The following is a 25,393-nucleotide window of genomic DNA, read 5'->3' as shown; positions in this document are numbered from 1 at the left end:
GGATTTTACTGAACATCCTTTGTGAAATATGAAAAATAACCCACCATTACGTGGAAAGATGGAATTATAGGAACTTCCCTAATTCACTACGAGCCTTCGCTCCCTCTCCACTCCCCTTGTTTCACTATAGCAGGTCGTCTGTCTACTGACGAACTTCCAGCTGGCTGTGTCCTTTGATATAATCGTTCAGCAATCAATGGGCTTTAACGCATTTCTAAGGAACCCCTTTCACAACAAAGTTCTGGCACCTCTGTGTCTCCGATTGCTTTAACATACGAAGGGACGCATTTTTTAAATGAATAAGTCCCATTTCAGGCGTAACTGATATTCATAAAATTTACGTATGAAGTCATTCTTAAACCTTTTCAGTTTGTCGAAAACACTAATTATATAAAACTATGATATACGAAACCAAACCAAACCCCATGGCACTACAGCCCTTGAAGGACCTTAGCCTACCAAGCGATCACTGCTCAGCCTGAAGGCCTGCAGATTACGAGGTGTCGTGTGGTCAGCACGACGAATCCTCTCGGCCGTTATTCTTGGTTTTCGAGACCGGGGCCGCTATCTCACAGACAGTTAGCTCCTCAATTCTAATCACGTAGGCTGAGTGGACCTCGAGCCAGCCCTCAGGTGCAGATAAAGATCCCTGACCTAGCCGGGAATCGAACCCGGGGCCTCCGGGTAAGAGGCAGGCACGCTACCCCTACACTACGGGGCCGGCTTAAAACTATGATATACGTGTAGAAAGTTCTACAAGAACATTCTCAGTTTCTATCAAATCTCTTTAAATCATGCACATATGTACAGTACTGTTTACGTAGCGTAAACTTGTCAATGAATTGGTGATTTTATGAACAAGTGAGATAAATTATGAATGTAGTGGTCTTTCAATGTCACGGTAGTAACTTGAGAAAGTTTTCGGTACTTATCTAAGCTCCTAATCTTCCGTTACCTCCAGCGAATGCGTTTGAACTGAAGCCAGTTCCCTTGCTCCCGTAAGTTAAATTATGGAGGCAACAACTCTGTTCCCTAATAAAGCGAGGCGAAATGTTTGCGAAATTTTACAAATTTGACTCTAAACGAGATAATATTTGTCTTTAAGTAAAATCGCGGACATAATATTGTCAAAATTACATGCCGTCACTCTTTGGTCCAAGAAACATGATGAAAGGTAAATTAGAAAATGCTGAAGCCTCTCAATAAAGCGAATTCCCATCCCACGAGAACTTTCAACTTGAGAATATGTTGAACCATTCACAGTGCTTAGCGATCTAGTTGGTGTTTCAGGTAGGGCAGGTAAACATATTGTGTAACTGCTATTCTTCTTTCCCTGAAATTAGAATATGGACATTTTGTGGTAGTTGCAGTGAAGGCTTTATGGATCCCAGTCAGTAATATCGATAGTGTGAGGTCATTTTCAACGTTCTGTAATATAATGTCTGACATGAGAACAATTCTGACTCCCAGTAATACGCAACTCATGGTATCTTAGACTGATGTGTAAATTATATATGTGGGCTAGGCCCTACTTGTTAAAGTGGCAGGAATTTTTTCCAAACATCTCAGCTTTATTATATGTAAAATGTGTTTTCATGTTTCATGTACATAGGTATGTAATATGACGTTTTACTACAAATACCATATCAACTATTTTTTGTTTTAAAATTTATTGATGAAAATTGGAAACACAATTTAGCAAAATTATTGAAGAAATAAAAAAAAAAAAAACAACGAAAAACGTACCGAGGAAACTTTCTTAAAATGATGAAATTAGGCAAAACGCTTTACTATTAACAGCTGCTTCTAATAATATACAATATACAAAAGTACATAATACTGTAGAATGACTAAACTCTCCCCTCTCCACTGAGTAGAGTTATTGCCGACATATTACCCTCTCCCCCTACCACATAACCAACTAAACAAACCTCAATGATCGCACACATGTATAAAATTGCCCCATCTTCGCGCTACTTAATTTTCGTACAACATTTCAGACTGTTTGCATTAGCACTTAATGAATCTCACAGGAGGATACTCTGACTCAACGTCTGGAATGTGGGTTAGGATATTCTTGTCTGTACTAAATCCTCTGAATTTAGGTAACGCTCTCACGTTCTAGTAGGTTATTATTTTTCACAAAAAGTAATGTCTTACAAGATACTCTTTAATTCGGTTCCACACTTTTATTTCATGAAAATAATCAGCTTGCATTTGCTCCCTAATACACAAAATACGTTATAAGTTGACGAAGAAGCGTCTCCCCTCTCCTCTCCACTGAACAGAGTTAATGCTTACAGCATTTCACTCACCCTCCTCCTACTTCCCCCACTCATCTCCCCTGAACAGAGATTTTGCTTACGAATTCCCTCCTCCCCCACTACATAACATACATGACCGGAACAAGCGAACTGGCGAGGACGAGTTCGACTGCGCTAGCGAGAACACGTATGTGCTTCTCTCTCCGCTCTCTCTCTCCTCTCACCGGGAACCTCTAGAACTTCAAGTGGATACACTACCTGTCCTAATCGGTTACTGCCTCTCAGTACCTAGGGTTAGATAGGGATTCTGTGGCCCAGGGACCCCCGTAACAAGGGATAATCCCGCGTCCACTAGTTCGTATTAGATGCCCCCACATACAAACACACGGCGCCGGGCTCGAGAACTTCAAAAGAGCAATACGCTTAGTGAAGAGCAAATTGTCAGCGAGCCCGGTGCTAATACAGACACCAACGACGATCCGGAAGAACTGACGGAGAGTGAAGGGCTGCCGTTATTACGGCAAGCTACTCACTCCACGGCCGTCAGCCCACCAGCGGAGGGTATAGCGCTGTTGTTACAGCGCACCCCCCCGCCAACCATCATCAGTAGACATGGACTGACCAGTCCTATCTTTATGGGCCTAACCCATAACACGTCTACCAGGAGCCCAGCCCAGGCGGCCAACGGCCATGCTATGCTGAACACTTCGATGAAAATCCCATCATCGCAGTTAAGCAACATAGGCCTTGGTCAGTACTTGGATGGGCGACCGTTAGCGCGCAGCTCAGAGCTAACGGCCCCCGCTACGGCCAAGGACCCGGCCGAGCGGGGACCGGTGGCTACCCAACACAGCGTGCCCCCCGTGAGCAGTGAGCGAAATGCGCCAGAGGAGCACAGAACAGTCACCCCTGATTCTGTGCAAGTAAACCTGGCGCACGAAACTCACGTAACGGAGTGCGCCATGCAGTACTTTGCGCTCACCACCACCACGAACACAACAACCACCACCACTACCAGGACAACCCCCATAGCCACCCCGTCAGTAGCCGATGGCAAGCATATACCTGTGCAGCTGCTGCCCACTCGGCCGGCTGGCTCTACTCGAGCTGAGCCCCGAGAAAGGAGCGCGCAGCGCGGGGAAAGCGAACCATGCAGCCTGACGTTATGTGCGAGTGAACGGGAACCGGGGTTCGACCCTGAAGTGCCGGAACTCGCACTTGGGAAAGTGACTGGGGAGATACCTGAACACAAACAGGAGACTACTTCTCCCCCCAACACAAACCTTGCCCTCAAACCCAACCTAGTGGCAAGCCAGCTGGACGCCGGGAAAGCGGGACCCAGTTCCGCCTACCCAAGCGAAGAGGCGGCGCCCAAGGGAAGGAAAGAGGGCAAGAAAAGACGGGCTCGGCGGAAGGAGACACGTAAAGTCCAACCCCCCCCCCCGGGCAAGCCGGCGAATCGGACTCCGACCAAGATGAGGCAAGACTGGTGATAGATGTATCAAGTACATCCCAGGATGCCGACTCTGAAGGCACGGAGGGAGAGGAGCCGAGCGAGCGCGGGGTGACCGAAACCTTGGACCCAGCCACCCTGCCGGGAAACCAGGATGACGGTTTTAGGGAGGCCAAGAGTGGGAGAAGGAGAAAAGGCGAGGAGAAAGGAAAAGACACCAAGCCTATGAGCCGCAAGGCCCAACAGGGCGGGAGTCGGAATCCGAATACCCGAGCCGAAAGCTCCACCGACACCTCATACAGCTCGATCATGCCACCACCAAACACTAACACGAGACAGGCACAACAGATAAGACCTCAGCACTCACAAACAAGTAAACCAGCCACCCGTAAGGGGTCGACCCCCCCCACCCCTTACGGTCTACAGTAACAACATTAAACTCATCGAAATTGAGCTTCTCAAAAAGCTGACACATGAGCAGAGAAATTATTATTTCTCCAAGCCGAGAATAAACGCACATGAAGCGATCCGGCTACATATGTCCAGCTTCGAAAGCTACGAAATCGCTATGAACGTGCTGAAAGGGCTTAATATCAAGTTTGTACAGATATTGCCCAACTCAGCAGTAAAGCGATTTGTAGTGAGAACGCCCAATAATACGTATGTGCCATACGATATCGGGTTTGCCATGAGAGCCCAAGGTATCCAAGCACTTTCTGTACACAGGATGCGAACAGGAAACAGGCCAGCCAAGGGCTGCCTCTACCTAGTTGCCGTGGCGGATACCCCTGGAGCGGACAGCCTGCGGAAAATGCGGATGCTGAAAAACATGCTGGTGACAGTCGAACCGTACCGCCCGCAAACCACTGGCCCACAATGTGGGGTGTGCCAGAGGCATGGGCACTCAGGGGCGACATGTCAGCTGGATCCCAGATGTCGCAGATGCGCCGCCTCCCACCTGTCCCGCGACTGCCCCCACGGCAATGACCCAGCGTACTCAAAGTGCGCCAACTGCGAGGGGAAACACGCGGCTAATTACAGAGAATGCCCCCGCCGCAGGGACTACGAAGCCGCCTTTCAAGGCAAAGGGCCTAAGGGTAATAAGCGTGGCAACCCTAAAGCCCCAGCAGGCCCATCAGGCACAGACGCTTCACGTGGACAACAACAACAAATAGGCCCCTCAGGCAAAAAGGACCCATCAGGACCTACAGGCCATTCAGGCACCAAGGGCCGAAAACAAGGCCCATCAGGCAAATTAGACCCTTCAGGTGGAGGCAAAGTAACCTTGCAACCCCCAAGGACGGAGGGTACACACAAAACCGGGCCCTCAGCCCAAGCACCCGCCACCTCCGTCCAAAGTAAGACCTCCGAAAATAAAAACAGGAAGAAGGCCCTACCCCAAAGACCCAACCTAAGGCAGGTCAAGTCCACGCACCCTCCCCCGGAGCAGCCTCAGGGCCCGCCCCAGAGCAGCTCCACCCCCCGCAAGGAACCTGCCGCTAATAAAACAGCATCCGACCCACCCCCCCCAACCCCCAAACCCCACACAACAACAGTCACACCCATCTCACCTCCTGCACATGTAACACTAGCACAGGCTCAACAGCCAGAGGGAAACATGGCAGTAAAGGCGTTCAGGGAAAGGATAGAAGAAATCCTGAAAACCTTCTTTCCGAACCTGAACCTCACGGCAGCCATTACCACTGGGGTAATGATGGCCAACATGCTCCCATTTTCCTGGCTAAGGGATCTGGTTAATGCGATCGCTGACCTCCTGTCCCAAGATGCCTGAACAACACGGCGAAGACCACAATAATAATAATAACACGCAGGAGCTTCGAGTTCTAATATGGAACTGCCAAGGCGTCAGATCCAGGAAATATGAGCTCGAAGCCTTCCTAGCCGCGAACACCATACACATAGCTCTCCTAACAGAAACCTTCCTCCCACCGGGGAAGAAGTTCACCATAAGAGGCTATAAAATACACCGAAGCGACAAGGCCAACAGAGTCGGAGGAGTGGCAGTTCTGGTAAGGAAGGACATTAAACATATGGAAATTGACTTACCAGAACTGGTCGAGCTGGAGGCATGCGGAATTGCCATGCCAGTGCGAGGAACACTCGTCAATGTAATATCGGCATACTCCAGACCTAAACACCTTAACACACAAGATATAGAATCGGTATTAAGGCAAAATAGAAACACGATCCTAGGAGGCGACCTAAATTCGAAACACGCCAGCTGGGGGTGCCTGAAACCTAACCCAGACGGCGAAAGGCTGTACAACCACATGCTATCCCAGGACTATGTGGTAACAGCCCCCAGCGAACCCACGTTCCTGGCACCAAACGAACAGGTCGACGATATATTGGACATCGCCCTACTGCGAAATATTCCTCAAAGACACACTATAAAGGTCATTAATGACCTAGGGTCGAGGCATCAACCAGTAATATTTACACTGGAAGCGAATCCGGAGGAATATGAGAATAACCCCAAGCGCCGCCTAAACTATAAAGCAGCCAATTGGAGTAAATTTGAAAGAAAACTCGATTCACTCCTACAGGGGACTGAGGACATACAAATAGTAAACCCAGCCCAAACGGATGAGTCCCTTAAAACGCTAATAAATGCGATCCAGGCAGCCACAACTGCGAGCATCCCGGTACACAAACCTAGACGAAACACCAACATCGAAATACCGGCCCACATTAAAGATCTAATACGCCAGCGCAACAGACACAAGCGCAATTGGGCCCGACACCACCGCGATGAAGACCGGATACGCAAAAATGAACTCAGGGTCGAAATCGAAACCGAAATAATGGAGTATAGGTCTCGGATCTGGAATGACAAACTCAGTACGTTTGACACAAATACCAGACCGGTGTGGAACTTAGCAAGATATTTCACGCGAGAACCACACGTGATCCCAACAATTAAGGGACCTAACGGACCAGTATATGAAAATCAAGACAAAGCAGAGGTGATAGCCGACTCACTCGAAGAGGCCTTTAAGCCCAATGATGAACCGTCGGACCCCGCCTTCATTAGGCAAACAGAGGCCAAGGTAGCGGAATTCCTAACAAACGCACCCAAGCCCGAGGTTAAGAAGACTAATATCCACGAAATTAAGTGGATAATAGATCACCTTAACCCGAAGAAAGCACCCGGCCCAGACGAGATTCAGAACATAATACTCAAAAAGCTAACCCCGAAAGCCCTCGCACTACTCACTAAAATATACAATGCAATGTTCCAATTGCAGTATTATCCCGAACAGTGGAAAAAGGCGAGAATCCTTGTATTCGGCAAACCAGGCAAGGACAAATCTAACCCCAATAATTACAGGCCCATCAGTCTCCTGGACGCCCTCAGCAAAGTATTTGAGAAAATACTGCTGAAAAGGCTCATAGCACATATCAAGGAAAGAGGAATCATTCGGAACGAACAATTCGGTTTCAGAAACGGCCACTCCGCCCCGCAACTGCTTACCCGGGTCCTAGAACAAGCGACCATCGGACTAAACAAGCGCAGAGACACAGGCGCAGTATTCCTTGATATCCAGAAGGCATTCGATAAAGTCTGGCACGAAGGCCTATTAGCGAAATTAATAGACCTCGAATTCCACCCAGGGTACATAAGATTAATTAAATCATACCTGGAAGGCCGAGAGTTCCAAGTAGATGTTCATAACACACTGTCAAGCACGCGACCAATTAGGGCGGGCGTAGCCCAGGGGTCACTAATAGGGCCAATCCTGTTCATTCTATTTACGAATGACATGCCGACAGCGGAACTTACTACCACGCACCTCTACGCGGATGACACTGCTATCACAGTACAACACTTTCAGCTAGCATGCGCCCGAAAGAGACTACAAGAAGCACTGCGAACTCTCGAGCCCTGGCTAACCAAATGGCGTATCAAGGTCAACGTTGACAAATGCCAAGCTGTGATGTTTACTAGGAAGAACAGACGCACACGCATGCCAGCCAATATAAAACCGCTCAAACTGTTCAATCGAGATATAGCATGGCACGACAAGGTCAAATATCTAGGAGTAGTCCTAGATAGAAAACTAACCATGCTATATCACGTCAAAGACATCCAGCGGAAAACAAACGCACGACTGGCACAGCTCTATCCGATACTGAATAAAAGATCCAGTATTAACAAGCGAGTAGCAATAAACATGTACAAGGCCCTAATTAGGCCGATAATAACGTACGCAGCTCCCGCCTGGGGCTACACTGCTATGACGAACCTGGATAAGCTGGAACTAATACAAAACAAATGCATTCGAGCAGCGGCTAGACTCCCGTATGACACACCAATTCGCCACCTACGCGCAATTGCGAAAGTCACCTCCATAAGGCAACACATACGTAAGCAAACACTCCGAATGTACAAGAAGTCATGGGGTAGTAAGGTCAACCCACTAGTCAGTGGAATAGGACGCTATGACGTCGACCTATACACCAAATACCCCACACCGAAACACATTCTGTTCAGGCACAGGGCCAGGAGGCCGGGGGCCCAAAACCGCCCCCGCTCCTAAACTGACACCAACGCAATAAACCGCACCACTTAACAATATGCACACACACCACAAAACCTGTATATATGTACATGCTTGTCTACTACCTACATCCTTGTCCTAGATTATGTTATTAATATGTTACAGATTTAGTCAAGCGAGGGAGGATTGAGAGAAGAAATACAACACGACGAAGGCAACACAGCCATGAAAGAGACGATCCAATCCAACCTCGCCCCCACCAGCGACAAAGGAGTGGACGAAACACCCACGCCTGCTAATACCACTAACTATTAATCTACTAATTGTAATTGTACTTGTTCTACAGGACACGAGAGCGGAAAAGCGGCCCGCACTCTACAGAAGAAAAGGAATAATGTATATATAATAGGATGTGTGTATATATGTGTATATATTTACAGAGACAAGTGTGTGACACCAACACCGCAAAGAAGGGACGTCATCAGGCGGGAAAGAAGATGCCCCTTACAACAAGTAAGGCTTGGCACTACTCCCCTTCTCCTTAAAAGGAGACTTGGCACCAGGGACTGCTGGCTGCTGGACCAAGGGACTAACCTGTGGCCCAAAGCCCAGACGCCAGCGGACCCGAGCCGCACCAGGCAGTGACAAGTAGGACTGATCCCCCATAATAATTGACAAAAGCTAGGTAAATGGTTATGATTGCATGACACATATTCCTAACTAACACAACCTCTGGTCTTTTTCCAGCCCACATCCTTGCATGTGCTATCAAAAGATGTCAGGTTTTACATGTAGGCTCTTTCTTCTTTCTGCCTATGTGGTTTTTCCCTGACCCTTCAATACCATACACCAATACCATATACCTAACACAATCTCGCCTGGTAACGTGTCCGACATGGAAACAGGCAGATACTCCTTGTATCACTTCCCACTCTACCCAGCTATCTCTTTTCTACTTAGAAATTAATAGCATGTCGGAGGCCATGTAGATTGAGTCGATGGTCACGACGGGGGAGCGGGCTACGGGGGCCCCCCGTAATAAAAAAAAAAAAAAAAAAAAAAAAAAAAAAAAAAAAAAAAAAAAAAAAAAAAAAAAAGCGAACTGGCCTCAGTCCAAACGCAGTCGCTAGAGGTAACGGACGGTTAGGAGCTAAGGTAAGTACTGAAAACTTTCTCAACATTTCTAAGGTGACAGTGAAGGACCACTATATTCATAATTTATCTCACTTGTTCGTAACATCACCAATTTACAATTATTGACGCGTATGTTTTAAAGTGATTTGATAGAATCTGAGGATGTTCTTGCAGAACTAGACATGCCATTCTTTGTATAATAGTGTATATTATTTTACAGGTATGTTACAGTGTTAGTGTTTTCGACAAACTGAGATTTTTCAGTTATATAGTGTTTACACATCAAGCTGAGAAATAAATCGAAATACCTGACAAACCAATGGCATTTGTAGATCATGAACTTTAGTAATACAGTTTTACTATTTGTACCGGGCGGTACACCTCCACACCGTTTATTTAAAAGTTGCGCCAGTTAAAACTCCTCTTCTGGAGGAAGGTTGAACTTTATCTACTCTATTAATTCTCTACTTTCTCAGAAGATGTCACCATGTGGAAAATTTTGAGTTTTTGAACTGTGTCACTTTTGATGTGTTTTTGTTTCGCTTGAAGTAAGAAGTGTGAAATTTCTCTTCTAGAGGACACTACTGAAGATCAACAATAGTGCACCCTAGTGCGGAGTCAAAGAACTATTTTGTTGGAGAAATTTTTATTTCAAAAGTTTGTGTTTTGTTAAATTTCTTTCTGTTATTGTTTAAGTTGGCTGTATACCCCTCTTTTTCCCCTTGTTTTAGATTTATCCAATCCCGAATTTCTTTTAGTAATTTCTGACCAATCTAGTGTATCTTCCCCCAACTTGTATCTGTTGCGGGGTCCTATCCAATAAAAACATTGTGGGCGGGTGTTTTCATTCCCCTAACGCCTAGAAACTTCCGCGAGAGTGTATAAACTGCTGATTTTAGGGTCTCCGGGCCACTTCTGTTCCATCTTTCAGTGTATTAAGTACATAGCAGGAGGTGGGAAGCGCCTCTTTCCTCGGCAGCGATCTACTACCAGGTAATGGCCTATTAATAACTTCTTTTCTTGCTAGGTCGGCAGTTTAACTCTCGCGGCGGGTTCGAAGCGTTTTCCATCATGTAACCTTTTCCTAAAATGTAACTACTCTTTTCTTCAATTCTCTTGTAAAGCTACATAATGGGATAGAGAGTGCTAACCCTCTCGAGCTCCCACTCATATTGTTTTGAGGTGAACTTATTTTTCACAACCTATTCTTCGATAACGTAAAACTATTGTTCCTTTCTTAAGTCACCTCTGTAGTATGGGATTAGCCCTTGCATCAGTGGCCTAAGAGCCAAAATAGGTCTTAAAAACAAAGTGTATTAGGAGTGCAAGTTCGCCTCCTCTCAAATTGTTATTTTAGAGGTCATTTAATTAACATTCTTTTCGTTTAATAGACCTCAGTAGATTGGGTATTTTACCCCTGTGTTATGTCCGTTGCGGACAGCTTGAAGGTGGAGTTTAGTGTGGCCTGGGAGAGGCTTAAATTGGAGAGCGTGTGGCTCTTTTAAAAATTGAATGTTGTATGCCTCGAGGAGGTTTTTCAGTGTAATTTGGAGCAAGGGCTCCTAGGTATGAATGGGGTTTTCTGCCCCTCTGTTAAAATTGTGTTTGGGATAAAACTGAGCTGATTGCCCAAGCATTGTGAATTCGGGGCTCGAAGCCCAACTTCTGTAAATATTGTAACTACCTTTTTTGACTTGCTACTCTGTAACTGCCATGCTTGTTACTTATTTATTTTGAAAAGAAAATATAACCTTATTAAATTTTAAATTTTGTTTACATGCACTATATTTTCGTAGTTTGAGACCCATTCACGCCCGCACCTTCTTACACCTCTACCTACCACCAAAACACGGTAACACTATTCTATTGTTGGTGCTAATTGTTTTCTATTATCTAGACAGGTTTATGTAGAAAACATTCTCAAATAATTCTTTTTCTTTTGGTAGCATAAAATACTCTATTTTTATAGCATTGCTGTTCGATATACAGTAATTGCGGAGTTATCTTGTACTAAAGTTAAAATACAGCCACAGGAGTCTGCTTGTGATTGTAGGATAAATGTGTATCAGGGGACAGTAAGTGAGATTCTGTACAAACATAATTACTCCGAAATGAATATTTTATTCTAATTTTTAGTATATCTTAGATATATGAGAGAGTCTATTTCACCTTCAGAGGAAATCCTTTGCTCATACCGACAGCGTAAGTATCTTCGTTAATGGCGTCGCCGATTTTCTGCAACTTGCAGCCGTGATCGGTAGCACGGTAGTAGTCCAGGATGGGTGTATCGGCGATCAAGATATCCAACGAACCGTTCCTGAAACAAAGTAGCAAAATGATACTTATGAAGCTCTGGAATTTGACAACTGCATTACTGAAGAGAAATACATTACAATTCCAAAATACTATAAAACAAGGTTGTCCATTACGAACAGCACATAATTCCTTCTTCACCTTCTTCTTGTAATTTATCCCGTCCGGATGTTGACGAAAATCATGGCAGTCCTTTTCTTGTTGACGGCTCTTCGGTAGATGAGAATCTGAGCCATAGTTGCGGATTCCTGAGCCGTGAAATGCGACAAAGTACTGGACCTCTTCTGCAAAATATTTTCCTTTAGATCACTAGCTGGAGTACGTGGTATCGCTCTTTATTCTGCATGGTGTGACCAAAACGTTCCAGTTTATGCTATGTGACAGTATTCAGCTCTTTTTCCTTGCCGATCCACGGTAATATTTCTACGTTAGTCACGTGATCAATCTAAGATATTCTCAGCAGTCTTCTGTAAATACACCTTTCAAATGAGTTAACTTTCTTCTCTGATGCCCGAGTCAGAATCTAGCCTTCCTTGCGATGTAATAAATTCCCCATGGGACCGTAGTTCACTGTGGCATGTGTTTGCCATATTTACGCTCTCTTTTTCAAATTTTTCTTTTTCAAGCCTTGTTTTTTACTAACACCATGACATCAGGTTTTCGATTTCCAATTAGTCGCTTTATGTTCGCCCAGGACAGCGAAAGTTTAAAGCCCAGCGGAAATTAACCTTTTCTAGTGATTATCGACATTCACTGCTTCTCTCAATGTATGTTGAATATATCAGTCTTAAACACTGATATAATTAACATTCTCTGATTAAATAAATCGAAATACCTGACAAACCAGTGGCATTTGTAGATCATGAACTTTAGTAATACAGTTTTACTGTTCTGTAGTTTATGCTAAATTTTCTCTATTATATAAATAGGTTTATGCGGAAAACTTTCTCAAATACTTTACTCTATTCTGTACAAGGTTTAAGGAGTATTAAAGATTACTAAAATGACATTTATTATCACGCTACATTTTTCTTATAGTTTTCAAGCGTGACTGTATCAATATAGCTGCCTGGCCGAGGCGGTAAAGGCGTGCGCGGCTCACCCGAAAGGACGTGGGTTCGATTCCCCGTCAGGAAGTCGTAAAATTTAAGAAACGAGATTTCCACTTCCGGAGGTGCACATGGCCCTGAGGTTCACTCAGCCTACACCAAAAATGAGTGCCAGGTTAATTCCTGGGGGCAAAGGCGGCCGGGCGTGGAGCTAACCACTCTACCCCATCAAGGTTATGGATAGTGGAAGCCTTTACCTTCTTCAAGGGCCTTCATGGCCTGTACGAAGATGACTTTGCTTTGCTTTGCTTCTATTATTATAGTGAAAAATCTAATTACCTCATCGGGAACTTAGTCGGTCCATTATTGACCTTCAAGATTCACTGAAACACCTCCAATTCATTGGCTTTCTTTTTCAATGGCCAGTACTCTCATTCTTCTACGGGCTGGAGCGCTTCGTCCTGTTCCTCCTCAGAGGCTCCTGAAACTCTCCCCATATCTTAAGTGACAACCAAAATGTTTTGAAATAACTATCGGTTGAAATGAATGAATGGATGAAGAATGTTTTCATTGCCCATCCTTTGCCGGGCTGAGTGGCTCAGACGGTTGAGGCGCTGGCCTTCTGACCCCAACTTGGCAGGTTGGATCCTGGCTCAGTTCGGTGGTATTTGAAGGTACTCAAATACGTCAGCCTCGTGTCGGTAGATTTACTGGCACGTAAAAGAACTCCTGCGGGACAAAATTCCGGCACCTCGGCGTCTCCGAAAACCGTAAAAGAGTAGTTAGTGGGACGTAAAGCAAATATTATTATTATTATTATTATTATTATTATTATTATTATTATTATTATTATTATTATTATTATTATTATTATTATTCATTGCCCATCCTGAAGGGGTGGAACGGGCCACCTAAAGGTTAAAGCGCTCCCTGTACCATTTGAAAATAGTTTACAAAGCATAGTGACTTTCAAATACGTTTAGTAACAAAATATGTGACCTGAAAGGAAAATAATCCAAAACTATAAAAACCTAGTTGACATCAATGGCACAGTCGGTTAGCCGTTGTCCTTCTGTTCACAAAGTAGTGAGACCGATACTGGCTGTGGTCGGTAGCGCTCGAGGCTATTTAGACGTGGCAGTGTCATGCTATTAGCTTCTGCCACATTGAACAACTCTCGGAAAACAAAATTCCGATACCTCTAAATCTGGGACTGTAAATGAATACCATTCTTACCAATTTTGGGGAATGTGGGAAGACTTTCAAGCACAGTAGTTGGAGTACTGTGGCCTGTGCTACTCTAATAAACGTTATGGAAAAGGGTCGTGATGTTAGAGAATATACGCCAATGTTGAACTACAGATATTTTTATTATGTTTCACGTCCTACTAACTATTACGGTTTACGGAGACACCGAGGTGCCGGAACATTTTCCCGCAGAAGGTCTTTCATCCTCCAATAAATCTACTGAGCGCCTCCAAACACCACCGGACTAAGCCGGGATCGAACCCACCAATTTGGGTTCAGAAGGCCAGCGCTCTTCTGTCTGAGCCACCCAGCTTGGCAAGCTTTAGGTCTATTGCACCGTGTACTGATGATAAGATATCTTCCTTAGAAAGCAATTTACAACAGCTGGCCTGAGTAACTCAGAGGGTAGAGCGTTGGCCCTTTTAAATCAAGTTGGCGGGTTCGATCCCGGTTCAGATCTGTAGAATTTTAATGAGCTCAAATATGTCAGCCTCGTGTCTATAGATTTACCGGCAAGTAAATGAACTCCTGCGGGGCAAAATTTCGGCACCTCGGTGTCTTTCTTTAACTACTTGTTTACGTCGCACTGATAGAGACATGTATTATGGCGACGATGGGATTGAACTGGGAAAGAAGCGATAATGACCCTAATTAAGTAGCCCTGCGTGGATATACAAAATATTATCCGCATCCGCTTCGCATCCGCACTTCCTTCATCCGCATCCGCATCCGCATCCGCATCCGCATCCGCATCCGCATCCACGCATGGTTATCCGCATCCACGTATGGTTATCCGCGGATACTGTAAATATTTATCTACAGTATATTACACCTCCCAAGGTACTGAAACGGATAGCTCTGTTAACATAATGCAATAGGCCTGACACCTGGCACCAGAACCCCTACAGTCACAGGTTCATGAGGGATTTTTCTGTGACAACTACGGACGTAGGGATATTTGTTCCTTCCTTCCATTAATTGCGGGCAGGAGCCAGTTAGGCTTAGGTGAAAATTACGGCTTTATGGTCTCAAGACTATTTATATATCCCCATTCTACCATACCAAAATCAAGGGTCGCCTAACCACAACCAAAAATAAGGGTATACCTGAGTGAAAATCAATAAACTTAATTATTCACAAATTATTAGCAAAATTATCCGCACTGCCATACAGTTTGCATCCGCCAAGACACTAACTTCGCGGAAATCCGTGGATATCCGCATCAGTGCAGGGCTTTATCTATAGCCCGAGCATTTGCCTGATGTTAATATGGGAAACCACGGAACACCATCTTCAGGACTGCCGACAATGGGGTTCGAACCCACTATCTCCCGGATGCAAGCTTACAGCTGCGCGCCCCTAACCGCACGGCCAACTCGCCCGGTCAGTGTCTCTCAAAACCGTAAAACATGTTAGTGGGACGTAAAACCAATTATACATTATTGTTGTGATCATAACTGGGAATATGTTAACGGTGGCGGTTGTAGTGGTGGTGGTGGTGGTGGTGGTGGTGGTGGTGGTGGTGATTACTGTTTTAAGAATATGTAAACACTGACAACATTAACCAAAATGATTTTTCGTTCATACATAAACACTCACAAAGCACTGATTTTATCTCCATCTTCTGTATCCAGCGCTGTAAATTGTAGTTCACACACTGATGCAAACAATTCTATTGTTAGCTTCTGGTCAATTTGGTAAAGGATCCGGCGACCATTCAGTATCTAACTTCGCTCAAATTGCTTGAGAATAGAATAATATCCACCTAGATCCACTGTGTAAATTATTAATCCCTCGGATTTAATTGTATTTCACATTTCAGGCGCAGTAGCTCGCCAATAGCTATTGATCTTAGGAGTTGCTTGGGGGGCAAGACAAATCTCGCCACAACTATAAGGAGTTGTAAGTTCTCTCGCTTTTAATCCTCCATCATGCTGCTTCTCCCAACAAACGCAATTTCAACTTTTAACTATCGATTTCTCCCTGCGATAAAAAAAATCTAACTTTTGTAGAAACAGAAGTGGGCCTTCATACGGATCCTTGATATGTTCTATTATCGCCAGAAAGTTGTTATATCCAACATCTAGACCTTTATTGCTTTTAAAACATTCTCAAGGGTCATTGGCAGCAGTGTTAGGTGCACTTTCCTTGACCGACGTATGTGGAGATCTTTTCTTATTGACTCATAGAAACAGGGGTGCCGATGAAGTAGGGGAGAGAATGAAGGATAATCTTTCGCCAATTCTAAGGAGTTCTTCGATGACGGGTGAATTCAGCTCACGCCTTTAATTTTATTTCATAACAAGGAAGGAGGCCTTTGTGGTGTAGTGGTTAGTGTGATTAGCTGCCACCCCCGGAGGCCCGGGTTCGATTCACGGCCCTGCCACGAAATTTGAAAAGTGGTACGAGGGCTGGAACGGGGTCTACTCAGCCTCGGGAGGTCAACTGTGTAGAAGTGGGTTCGATTCCCACCTCAGCCATCCTGGAAGTGGTTTCTGTGGTTTCCCACTTCTCCTTCAGGCAAATGCCGGGATGGTACCTAACTTAAGGCCACGGCCGCTTCCTTCCCTCTTCCTTGTCTATCCCTTCCACTCTTCCCATCCCCCGCAAGGCCCCTGTTGAGTATAGCAGGTGAGGCAGCCTGGGAGAGGCACTGGTCATCCTCCCCAGTTGTATCCCCGACCCAGAGTCTGAAGCTCCAGGACACTGCCCTTGAGTCGGCAGATGTGGGATCCCTCGCTGAGCCCGAAGGAAAAACCGACCCTGGAGGGTAAACAGATAAAGAAGAAAAAGAATGGAATTACTGACCTCCTTTCTCTTCAGTACGATGATTTTCTTCGGAAAACCCCATCATCTTGGAGGTTATTCAATTTTTTGCGATATACTATGATTGCAGGCCTATCGTAAATAAATTTACCTTATCGCATTGTGGAAAAAAATAATTTGTAAAGATGTTTTCATTATTTGGTTTCATAATTTCTGTTTTGTACCAGGTGACCCGCCAGCGCCGTACTTTCTACTAATAGGTTTCCCGCATGCACCAGGGATGAATGAGATGTCCGGCAACTGATTTTTACAGGGGTATTACTGCTTGCAGGTAGGTTAGATCAAAATATGAAGACATAACAACGTGACGACTGCTCACTGTGTGTTCCTCAGCGCTACCCGTCTAATGCGCCCACTTGCGTTAGTAGCCTCGTTTTCGAACACTCAATAGTAGGCTGGTATTTGGTGTAGTAGCACTACAGTTGCTGTCAACATATCAACATTGGCTGGTGTATTGAGAATGGACGAGTACACAGGCACACTTTTAATCTATAGAGAGTTTAGTCGGAATGCAGCCGAAGCTCGCAGATGGTATGCACAGGAGTTTACAAATAGCCGCCTGCCTTCTGTACATGTATTTCGACGAACAGCGTTGGAATTACGATCTTACTTTCTGGTGGGGTTGAATGTCTATATGTGTTTAAATGAATGAGTTATTAAATTTCATTTTTTGCATCTTTGGCATGTTTACAAATGCACCCTGTTACAGAACGTGTGTATTAAAATGACTGCTATTTTATTCACATTCGAAATAAAGCACGTTGTAGCGCTCCTTTGTAAACCAGCGAATAGGCACTCCATTCATCAATAGTGCATATGGGATACTTATAAGCAGAAAGTACGGGGCTGTAGGGCCACCTGGTATAGTGTTCTCCGTTTGAGGGCGTAGTTGGTAATTGTCGTCATCATTGCCTGATTACTGGATTACGCTCGTGATGTGGTTGGCAGTGTGTGCATTTTGAGGTAATTATGTATGATCTATTTTTCATCACTGGGCTTTTAGTGGCTGCATTTAATAAGAATATCTAACATGTACTCTATGAAATAAAGTAGTTTGCAGTGGAAGAAACACGGTGTGATAATAAGTAGTAACTCAGTGTGGTGAAATTTAATTTATAATGGTTGTCCAAATGAAATAGACAATGAGAATTTTGTACGAACGCCGTTGTTCGAGGAAACGGAACGTAGCGCATACGCCAGGAGCAGGCTGTGCATGCTAGGAAGTAATCTGGCACCATCAGAAAGTGCCAATGTGCTGTTTACACGTGCGATCGCATCATGGATTCGTCACCGAGAAGATCTCTGTGGAGTAAGGCTGCATGTGGAAGCCGAGTGGGTTCAAACCCCACCGTCGGCTGTCCTGAGAATGATTTCTCGCTTACAGGTTAACTAAACCACGGCCGATCCCTTCTTCGTTCTTCACTGCGCCACAAATCACCACACATCTCCTGGCCTGAGAGAGGGTGTCCCCTCTAGGAGGACCGCCGTACTCCATCAGGGCACAGAATGAAACACTAAAAAGTTAACAATGGAAACGTCCAAAGGTGCCCAGCATACAGTTATAAGTTTCTGACGGCAGAAGGCGTTAGTGCTGCCAACATGTACCTTCATGGGAATGAATGTCTGTCACGCTGTACGCCATAGACGTACGAGCACGGGAGGTGTTGAACCATTCCCTTACAGCTGCAACCTCTCACATTGCGACTACCATGTCATCGGATCACTGAGAAAATATTTCAAGGGACACAATTTTACAAGCGATGATGAAGCTGAGATATCATTGTAGAACGGATCCGCCGCCAACGATGGGCGTTCTTCGCTCTAGGTATCCACCATTTACTGGAGAGAAGAAAATACTGAAGGGGTCCGACACTTCGAAACATAATGGTATCGGCCAAGGAAAGACAAGGGCCACGAAGGGCGTGAAAATGAAAGACTCCCTACGCCTCGACACCTAATACCGTCGGGGTCGGAAAATAACAAGAGTTGACCACGGGAGGTCGGTTAGGATAGATGAAAGTGAGGATCCTGGTACAAGTATAAGTGAAAGCAATGCGAGAACTAAGCTAAAGGCTCTGTGGTCGCCAGCGCACGCTCCCAAGTTAAGGGCCTCTGGGGCCCCTTTTAATCGCCTCTTACGACAGGTATGGGATACCGTGGATGTTATGCTACCCCCACCACCACCACCACCCACAGTGGAAGATAGAGGTGTGGAAATATTTTAAAGCAATGTTATTAATAAAGTTGGGAATAAAGAACTTAGAGTCATATTTAAAGACCAAGGAAAGCAATATACGTATAGCATATTATAATACAGTGCAGAGTTGATCGTTTGAAATGTATACTGGAAATAATGAATTTTCAAATAGATTGCAAATACTGAATAAAAACAAGTCTAGAGTTATATAAAGAAAAATTTTGCTTCAAAATGCGTGCTTACCTCATTAAGTTCAGAGCTACAGTGTTAGCCGAAGTTTGTTAAGCAACTGGCGGATTACCCAGGGAGAAAAGTGAGACTTTGAAACACATCATTTGCTCGAATACACTTCACTTGATTGATTGGAATACACAGATCTGTACCTTTCATTTTTAAGTTTGTTATAGTTTGCCGATATTTTACAAATACATTTTAGTTATAAAATTCAGCATCTGTGTTTCTTTTCTGTACGTTATTAAACAGTTCTCTGGATTATTATGACATCGAAGTCCTAAATGACGCTCTCAACCTTAGCGTACTTATTATATCGTTTAAATGACAACTACTTTGTTATGTAATTACAATGTATGGGTTTTCTCTATACAGTTACATATCACACCACAGTTCTCGTACGTTGCCTTGTGTTGTTTTGTTCCAAGCAACGGACGACCAGGAGAGGTAAAACAAGAAGCATGACAGAAAGAAGGCTGGCTCTTATAATTGGAAGTAAAATGTTGAATACCGGGACGTTTGTTCAAGCCCAGTTCATTAGGCTACTTGCCATGGCACTTACTTGAATGAACGATTAGGATTCTCCACGAGATTTGCATTTCACATCCATTGCTCGTATAAATGCAAGAAGCTACTCCAAATGTAACCTTTCTCAGAGATTTCACTCATTCTTGCAAAATGTTGCAATTTTACTGCGTGCAAAGCTAAGGCGTACTTTACACATTTCCAGCCCCGAAGCATATAACAATAATAATAATAATAATAATAATAATAATAATAATAATAATAATAATAATAATAATAATAATAATAATAATAATTTCGTGTGGCTATTTCTAGCCGGGTGCAGCCCTTGTACGGCAGACCCTCCGATGAGGGTGGGAGGCATCTGCCATGTGTAGGTAGCTGCGTGTTATTGTGGTGGAGTATAGTGTTATGTGTGGTGTGTGTGAGTTGCAAGGATGTGTCGGGACTGCACAAACACCCAACCCCCGAGCCATTGGAATTAACCAATGAAGGTTAAAATCCCCGACCCGGGACCCTCTGAACCGAAGTCCAGTACGCTGACCATTCAGCCAACGAGTCGGAAATAATAATAATAATAATAATAATAATAATAATAATAATAATAATAATAATAATAATAATAATAATAATAATAATAATGGTTTACGTCCCAATAACCACTTCGGAGATAACTAGGTGCCGGAAATTTGTCCCACAGGAGTTCCTGAGTCTACTGTCACAAGGCTGACGTGTTTGCGCACCTTCAAATACTATCGGACTGAGCTGGAATGGAACCTGCCAACTTGAGTTCAGAAGCCAGCGCTCTACCACGTAAGTTTTCACAAAGTAAGTAAGTAAGTAAGTAAGTAAGTAAGTAAGTAAGTGACTGGTGTGTACCCACTTGAGATGCTGGATGCCCTCCTCGACGTCTCTCACCGAATATCTCTGCATGTGCTCCCACAGCAGTTGATTGGCTCGGCGCACGTAATACTCAGCTGCCGAGGCGCGGGGTGCTCCCACGCGTTGGCTGAGAAGCTGCAACAAAGATACAGACTGTGTTGATGTTATGCACAGTGGCCAAAGTTCTCAATACAAAACAACACAGCATGCTGACTTTTTCTCCCTCGGCTATAAGAAACTGTTCACTAGATCTCCAAATAATACATTCTATGTGTAAATAGTCGCAAGGATGTACTCAGGACTCTATAAGCCTTTAAATATTATCTGATGAAATCTTCGAAGGCCACTGCATACAAGAAATAAATACGAGGATTTGTATGGTAAAATATTTTAGGAGCAAGAACACTTCTTTCTAGGGTATGTAAATGCGCATTTGGAGGCGATGTTATGTGTAAGGAGTACATAATAAATGACGGGAACAAATAAAAATACTGATATAATTTGAAGCAGCCATTGAATGCCAGCGTTAAAAAGCTATGGAGACACAAAAGAAACGTTACACTCACCTGTCGTCCGGTGTTCGATAGAACTAAGTACATCCTGGGTCTAGAATATTGTTCTGAAAATATAGAAGGCACACAGAACGATTTTCCGATAGGAAGCAGACTACATTTTAAGTAGTACAATAGCCCTGGAATTTCATATTCTTGTTTATTTGAAGTAGACGGGAAGTTTGTATTTTAGTTATTGTTTAGAAAAACCTTCACCTTGAATGTTATGCTATAGAGACGAGAGGTTAAATGCATTTGACATATAATTGATACAATTCATCTAAAAAAAAGAGCGTACAGAGTAAATTTCAGTGTTAGTAACGTCATATGCATAGCAGTATTTCAGATAACCTGTTTCTGGCTATTACGTGTGAGATATCAAAGTTAGCAAGACGTTCGCTAAGTGATGTTACAGGGTAAAGAGTTTTGTCTGTTCGAAGATAGACAAACGATTTCTTCGCACATAATGTAGAAGATATGTTGATTGTTGTTTTAAGGGGCCTAACATCTGAGTCATCGACCCTAATGTAAATGAGTTACAATTCACCACTCCCGGTGAAATTCCAGGGCTAATGTACTACTTAAATGGAATGTGCTTCGTTTCCGCGTTGAGAGCATGACTCTTTGAAAACAAATCAGTAATCTACCAAGGCGACTGCTGCCTATTCCGATGGCCTGCATATACTGGAGTGCAAAATGTTTAGTGTTAAGTTATCCTCAGCCATATTACTTGACTTTCTTGATCGTGTCCACTGCCTCTCATACCAGAAAACCCCATAGTTGGCTGACGTGTGTGAACTTCATTCCGGCCCTCAGTCCAGAATTAAAATCCCACGACTGGCTGTAGATCAAACACGGATCCTTCGGGTAGGGCAGGCACGCTAACCCTACACCACAAGGATGGATGTTGTGATTGTTACTGCGTAAAATATGGAGTACTTTTAAGTCGGAATGGATTAACCATCGTTTGCGAAAGTTTCATAAGCAAAGATTCGCTTCTGCTACTGAATTGGCCTATTCCTTTACTGACCGCTGCAGCAAAATATTTTGGCCGATATTTGAGAGGCACTTTTTTTTCTAAACATTTTATGCTTTATCGAAAGAGTGAATTTAGAACATTCACCGACGAGGAAGGAAGTTTATTATCTATTAAGTGTAACGTTCTAAAACATTGCATTAATTTGAAAATGACCAGAATCAGTCAAATTTATAGTCAAACTAAATGCAGAAAAAAATCCTGCAGAACACTTAAAATAATGTGTAACTGAGAGATATGAGACTGACGGTGTTATTGTGGTTCATTAATTCTGAGGGATTTAATGATTCCCTCTTATATTATTATCTACCATATTGTGGAGGCCAAATCTATTCTTCTTTGGTCTGGTCGCCTGTAGTTTATTCATTAGTGGCTACTTCGTGTGTCAATGTTACATGTTTACCGACATTATTGTTCTCTGTACCTAAGAAAGGTGCTGCAGGAAAACACGCTTTACAGATAGGCCTACAATCTGTACAGTATATAAGAAACTGACTTCTTAATTTAATCTGAGTCACCTTCGACACACATCATCAGATAATGCAACTATTCTGCATAATAAACATTATATTTAGAACAACGAATGATGCTGGAAGTTTTCCAATCAGACTATGACATCTTTTCACATTATTTCAATGTAGAACTCTGAACCGTAGATGTTTATGTATCCGTTGAAATATTATCCGTCACTGCAATTGAAGGCTGTTTACCTTTCAGTAATATTCAAGCTGTGAGGAAAGATAATATCAGAAATTTAAAAATTCACAAGTGATCCAGAAGTGTTTGGGTTGGATCTACAGATCCTTTATTAGACACTCATAACTATGATATAGGCAGTATTTCACCTCTTCAGCAGTGTTTAATGTAAAGGGGAATGTAAGCAATTACGAGCGAAAATCGCGAAATATTTTACTGCCTCATGATTTATTATAAGGTGTAAGAATTATAAATGCTACAGTAAATATTATAACGAAACACACATCGGTATTGTTACTTAAAATGACTCCACTAGAATAATATGAACTGGTTAGCAGAAAGTGACTCATACTTGAAGTGGTTCGAGCCACAGCCACTGTAATTAATAGTAACAAAAATAACTAATGTCTTCGACATCCGATAAAGCTGCTCTACTATTTACTAACAGGTACAAGGAAATATTGGGTCAATATTTGTGAGATATTCTCTTTTTCTAAACTTTGTACCCATTATTAGATAAGTGGATTTAAGACAAAGAAGGGCGTGAAGGGAACTCTATACACAGTGTTAATCAGTTCCATCTCCGAGAGACGATAAAATCCGTCTCTTCATGTGTCTGTAGTTTTGATATCTCGTCTGTAATATGATAGCCTTTCTTGTCACTGCCGCTAGGCTACAGGCGACTTCTGTCTCTCTCTCTCTCTCTCTCTCGCTCTCTTTTCGTTTCTTTCTTTCTTTCTTTCTTTCTTTCTTTCTTTCTTTAATGTACGTATGTATGTATCCAATTTATTTATGGTAAGTCATCAGTCCGGAGATTGGTTGGATCTTTAAATAGCACACTGGCGGTTATGAGTAAGCCACCAAACAGGTGGCGGTGCTCTAATGAGGCAAACCAGACAACGAATGGAACATTGCAAGAGAGAAAACGTTGTATGCGATATATACTGAGGAATATACACGCAGCAACATTTTTTATAAGACCCAGATGCACTAGCCGTGTTTTGAATGTCATTCCTCACCCCCATCAACATCTTCTATACTGTCATGGAATTGAGACTTCAGTGAAAGAAATATTTCGCTCTGGCTTCAGATTCAAAAATACTGCATCCATTAAGAAGTAGAGACAGGTCTTCCACTTTCTTATGCATGCCAATTAATTCCATACAGTATGAATTGGGCTGGACTTCGGTGACAGAGTCAATTACGATACATTTATTTAGTAGGGTGCAAACGAATGGAACATTGCGAGAGAGAAAAAGTTGTAAGCGATACATAATGAGTTGTAAACGATTTCACCCAACGTAATTTGAAAGGCTTGCCGCACTCCATCCACACCTGGTCCTATTCCCGAGAACAGCTGTGTATTGCACAGCCTATGTAAAATATTATTTTTCAGGAAGCCTACTTCTCTAGCAGAGGCGTGCTCGTTTCATCCTGAAGGACATCGGTTGGATTCCCCGTCAGGAAGTCGAGAGACTCAAGAGATTTGGAAACGAGACTTCCACCTGGTGCGGAGTTTCATTCTGTCTAGAATAGAAATGAGTACCAGGTCATTTCGTAGAAGCAAAGGCGCTGTGCATAGATATGATTACAGTCTGTCTCACTATGTTTGAGAGTCGAAGAAAGCAATCACAAGCACGTATATTCTTAAGTACTATCTGTTCCAAAACATTTCTCTTTCGTTCATTTGACTGTTTCGCCTGAGCAAACCGTTTTAATTTCCTATGTGGAGAGCAATAATCCGTTTACCCTTGCTGGAGGGAAATTTCAACCCACTCGATAATCCCCTAAGAAATCCATCTTTACTAGATTTTATAGTTTCATCTTTCCAAATTTTCGTAGTAGTGTGCCCTGCGGTACCCACGTTTCATCAAGGAAATAAATAGATCTACCCTCTTTATGAAATGTCTTATCTGATGTAAATACTTTCTCCACAACACTATTTCATTCTTTTCAATAAGCGCCGACTGGCGATTTCGAGACACTTAAGTGAAGTTCATAATTTTCAAAAGTCTGCGAAGACTTGCACGAGAAAATGTAGGCAATATATTGTCGGTATTAACTGAAGCTAACATTTTATTACGAGTTGGTATTTCATTTCTTAAAAATAAGTCGTGAATTTTTTTTTGTGGACAACGTCTTTTGTAAAACTATCGTATTTTTCAGTTAGATTTATCACTTTACGTGCTCTCGTAGGAGTAACCAGTTTCCTACCAACCTTAAATTATTTCCTAGCAAGGTAAATGCTCATCTTAGAAATAGGCCTACTTGTTACATCGGCCACTGCACGTGTTACTTCATTCAAAGTACTTCCAGGATTTTCTTCACGAAATTTGGGAAAAACCTGTAACACACATGTCTTTTTGCTACTCATTAATGGTTTTCACGAATAGTTTACAATTACGGCTCCCCCCCTCCCCCACACGCGCGTGCATATCTACTGCACGGACGTTTCAACTTCCAAG

General features: G+C 43.3%; 1 protein-coding gene across 1 annotated transcript in view; it reads right to left on the bottom strand.

Moving 5' to 3' along the window:
* Positions 1-25,393, bottom strand: part of LOC136858200 (uncharacterized) — a 490,315-nt gene that overhangs the window by 130,201 nt on the left and 334,721 nt on the right. The window contains exons 8-9 of the mRNA XM_068225417.1: positions 20,647-20,780; positions 11,544-11,691 (exon numbers count right to left, since the gene is read on the bottom strand). Of these exons, the coding sequence (XP_068081518.1) occupies positions 11,544-11,691; positions 20,647-20,780 (282 nt within the window). The remainder of the gene's footprint in view (positions 1-11,543; positions 11,692-20,646; positions 20,781-25,393) is intronic.

The sequence above is a fragment of the Anabrus simplex genome, chromosome 1 (genome assembly GCF_040414725.1).
Source record: "Anabrus simplex isolate iqAnaSimp1 chromosome 1, ASM4041472v1, whole genome shotgun sequence".
In the NCBI taxonomy this organism is placed as follows: Eukaryota; Metazoa; Arthropoda; class Insecta; order Orthoptera; family Tettigoniidae; genus Anabrus; species Anabrus simplex.
This window is presented reverse-complemented; position numbering and strand designations above follow the sequence as displayed.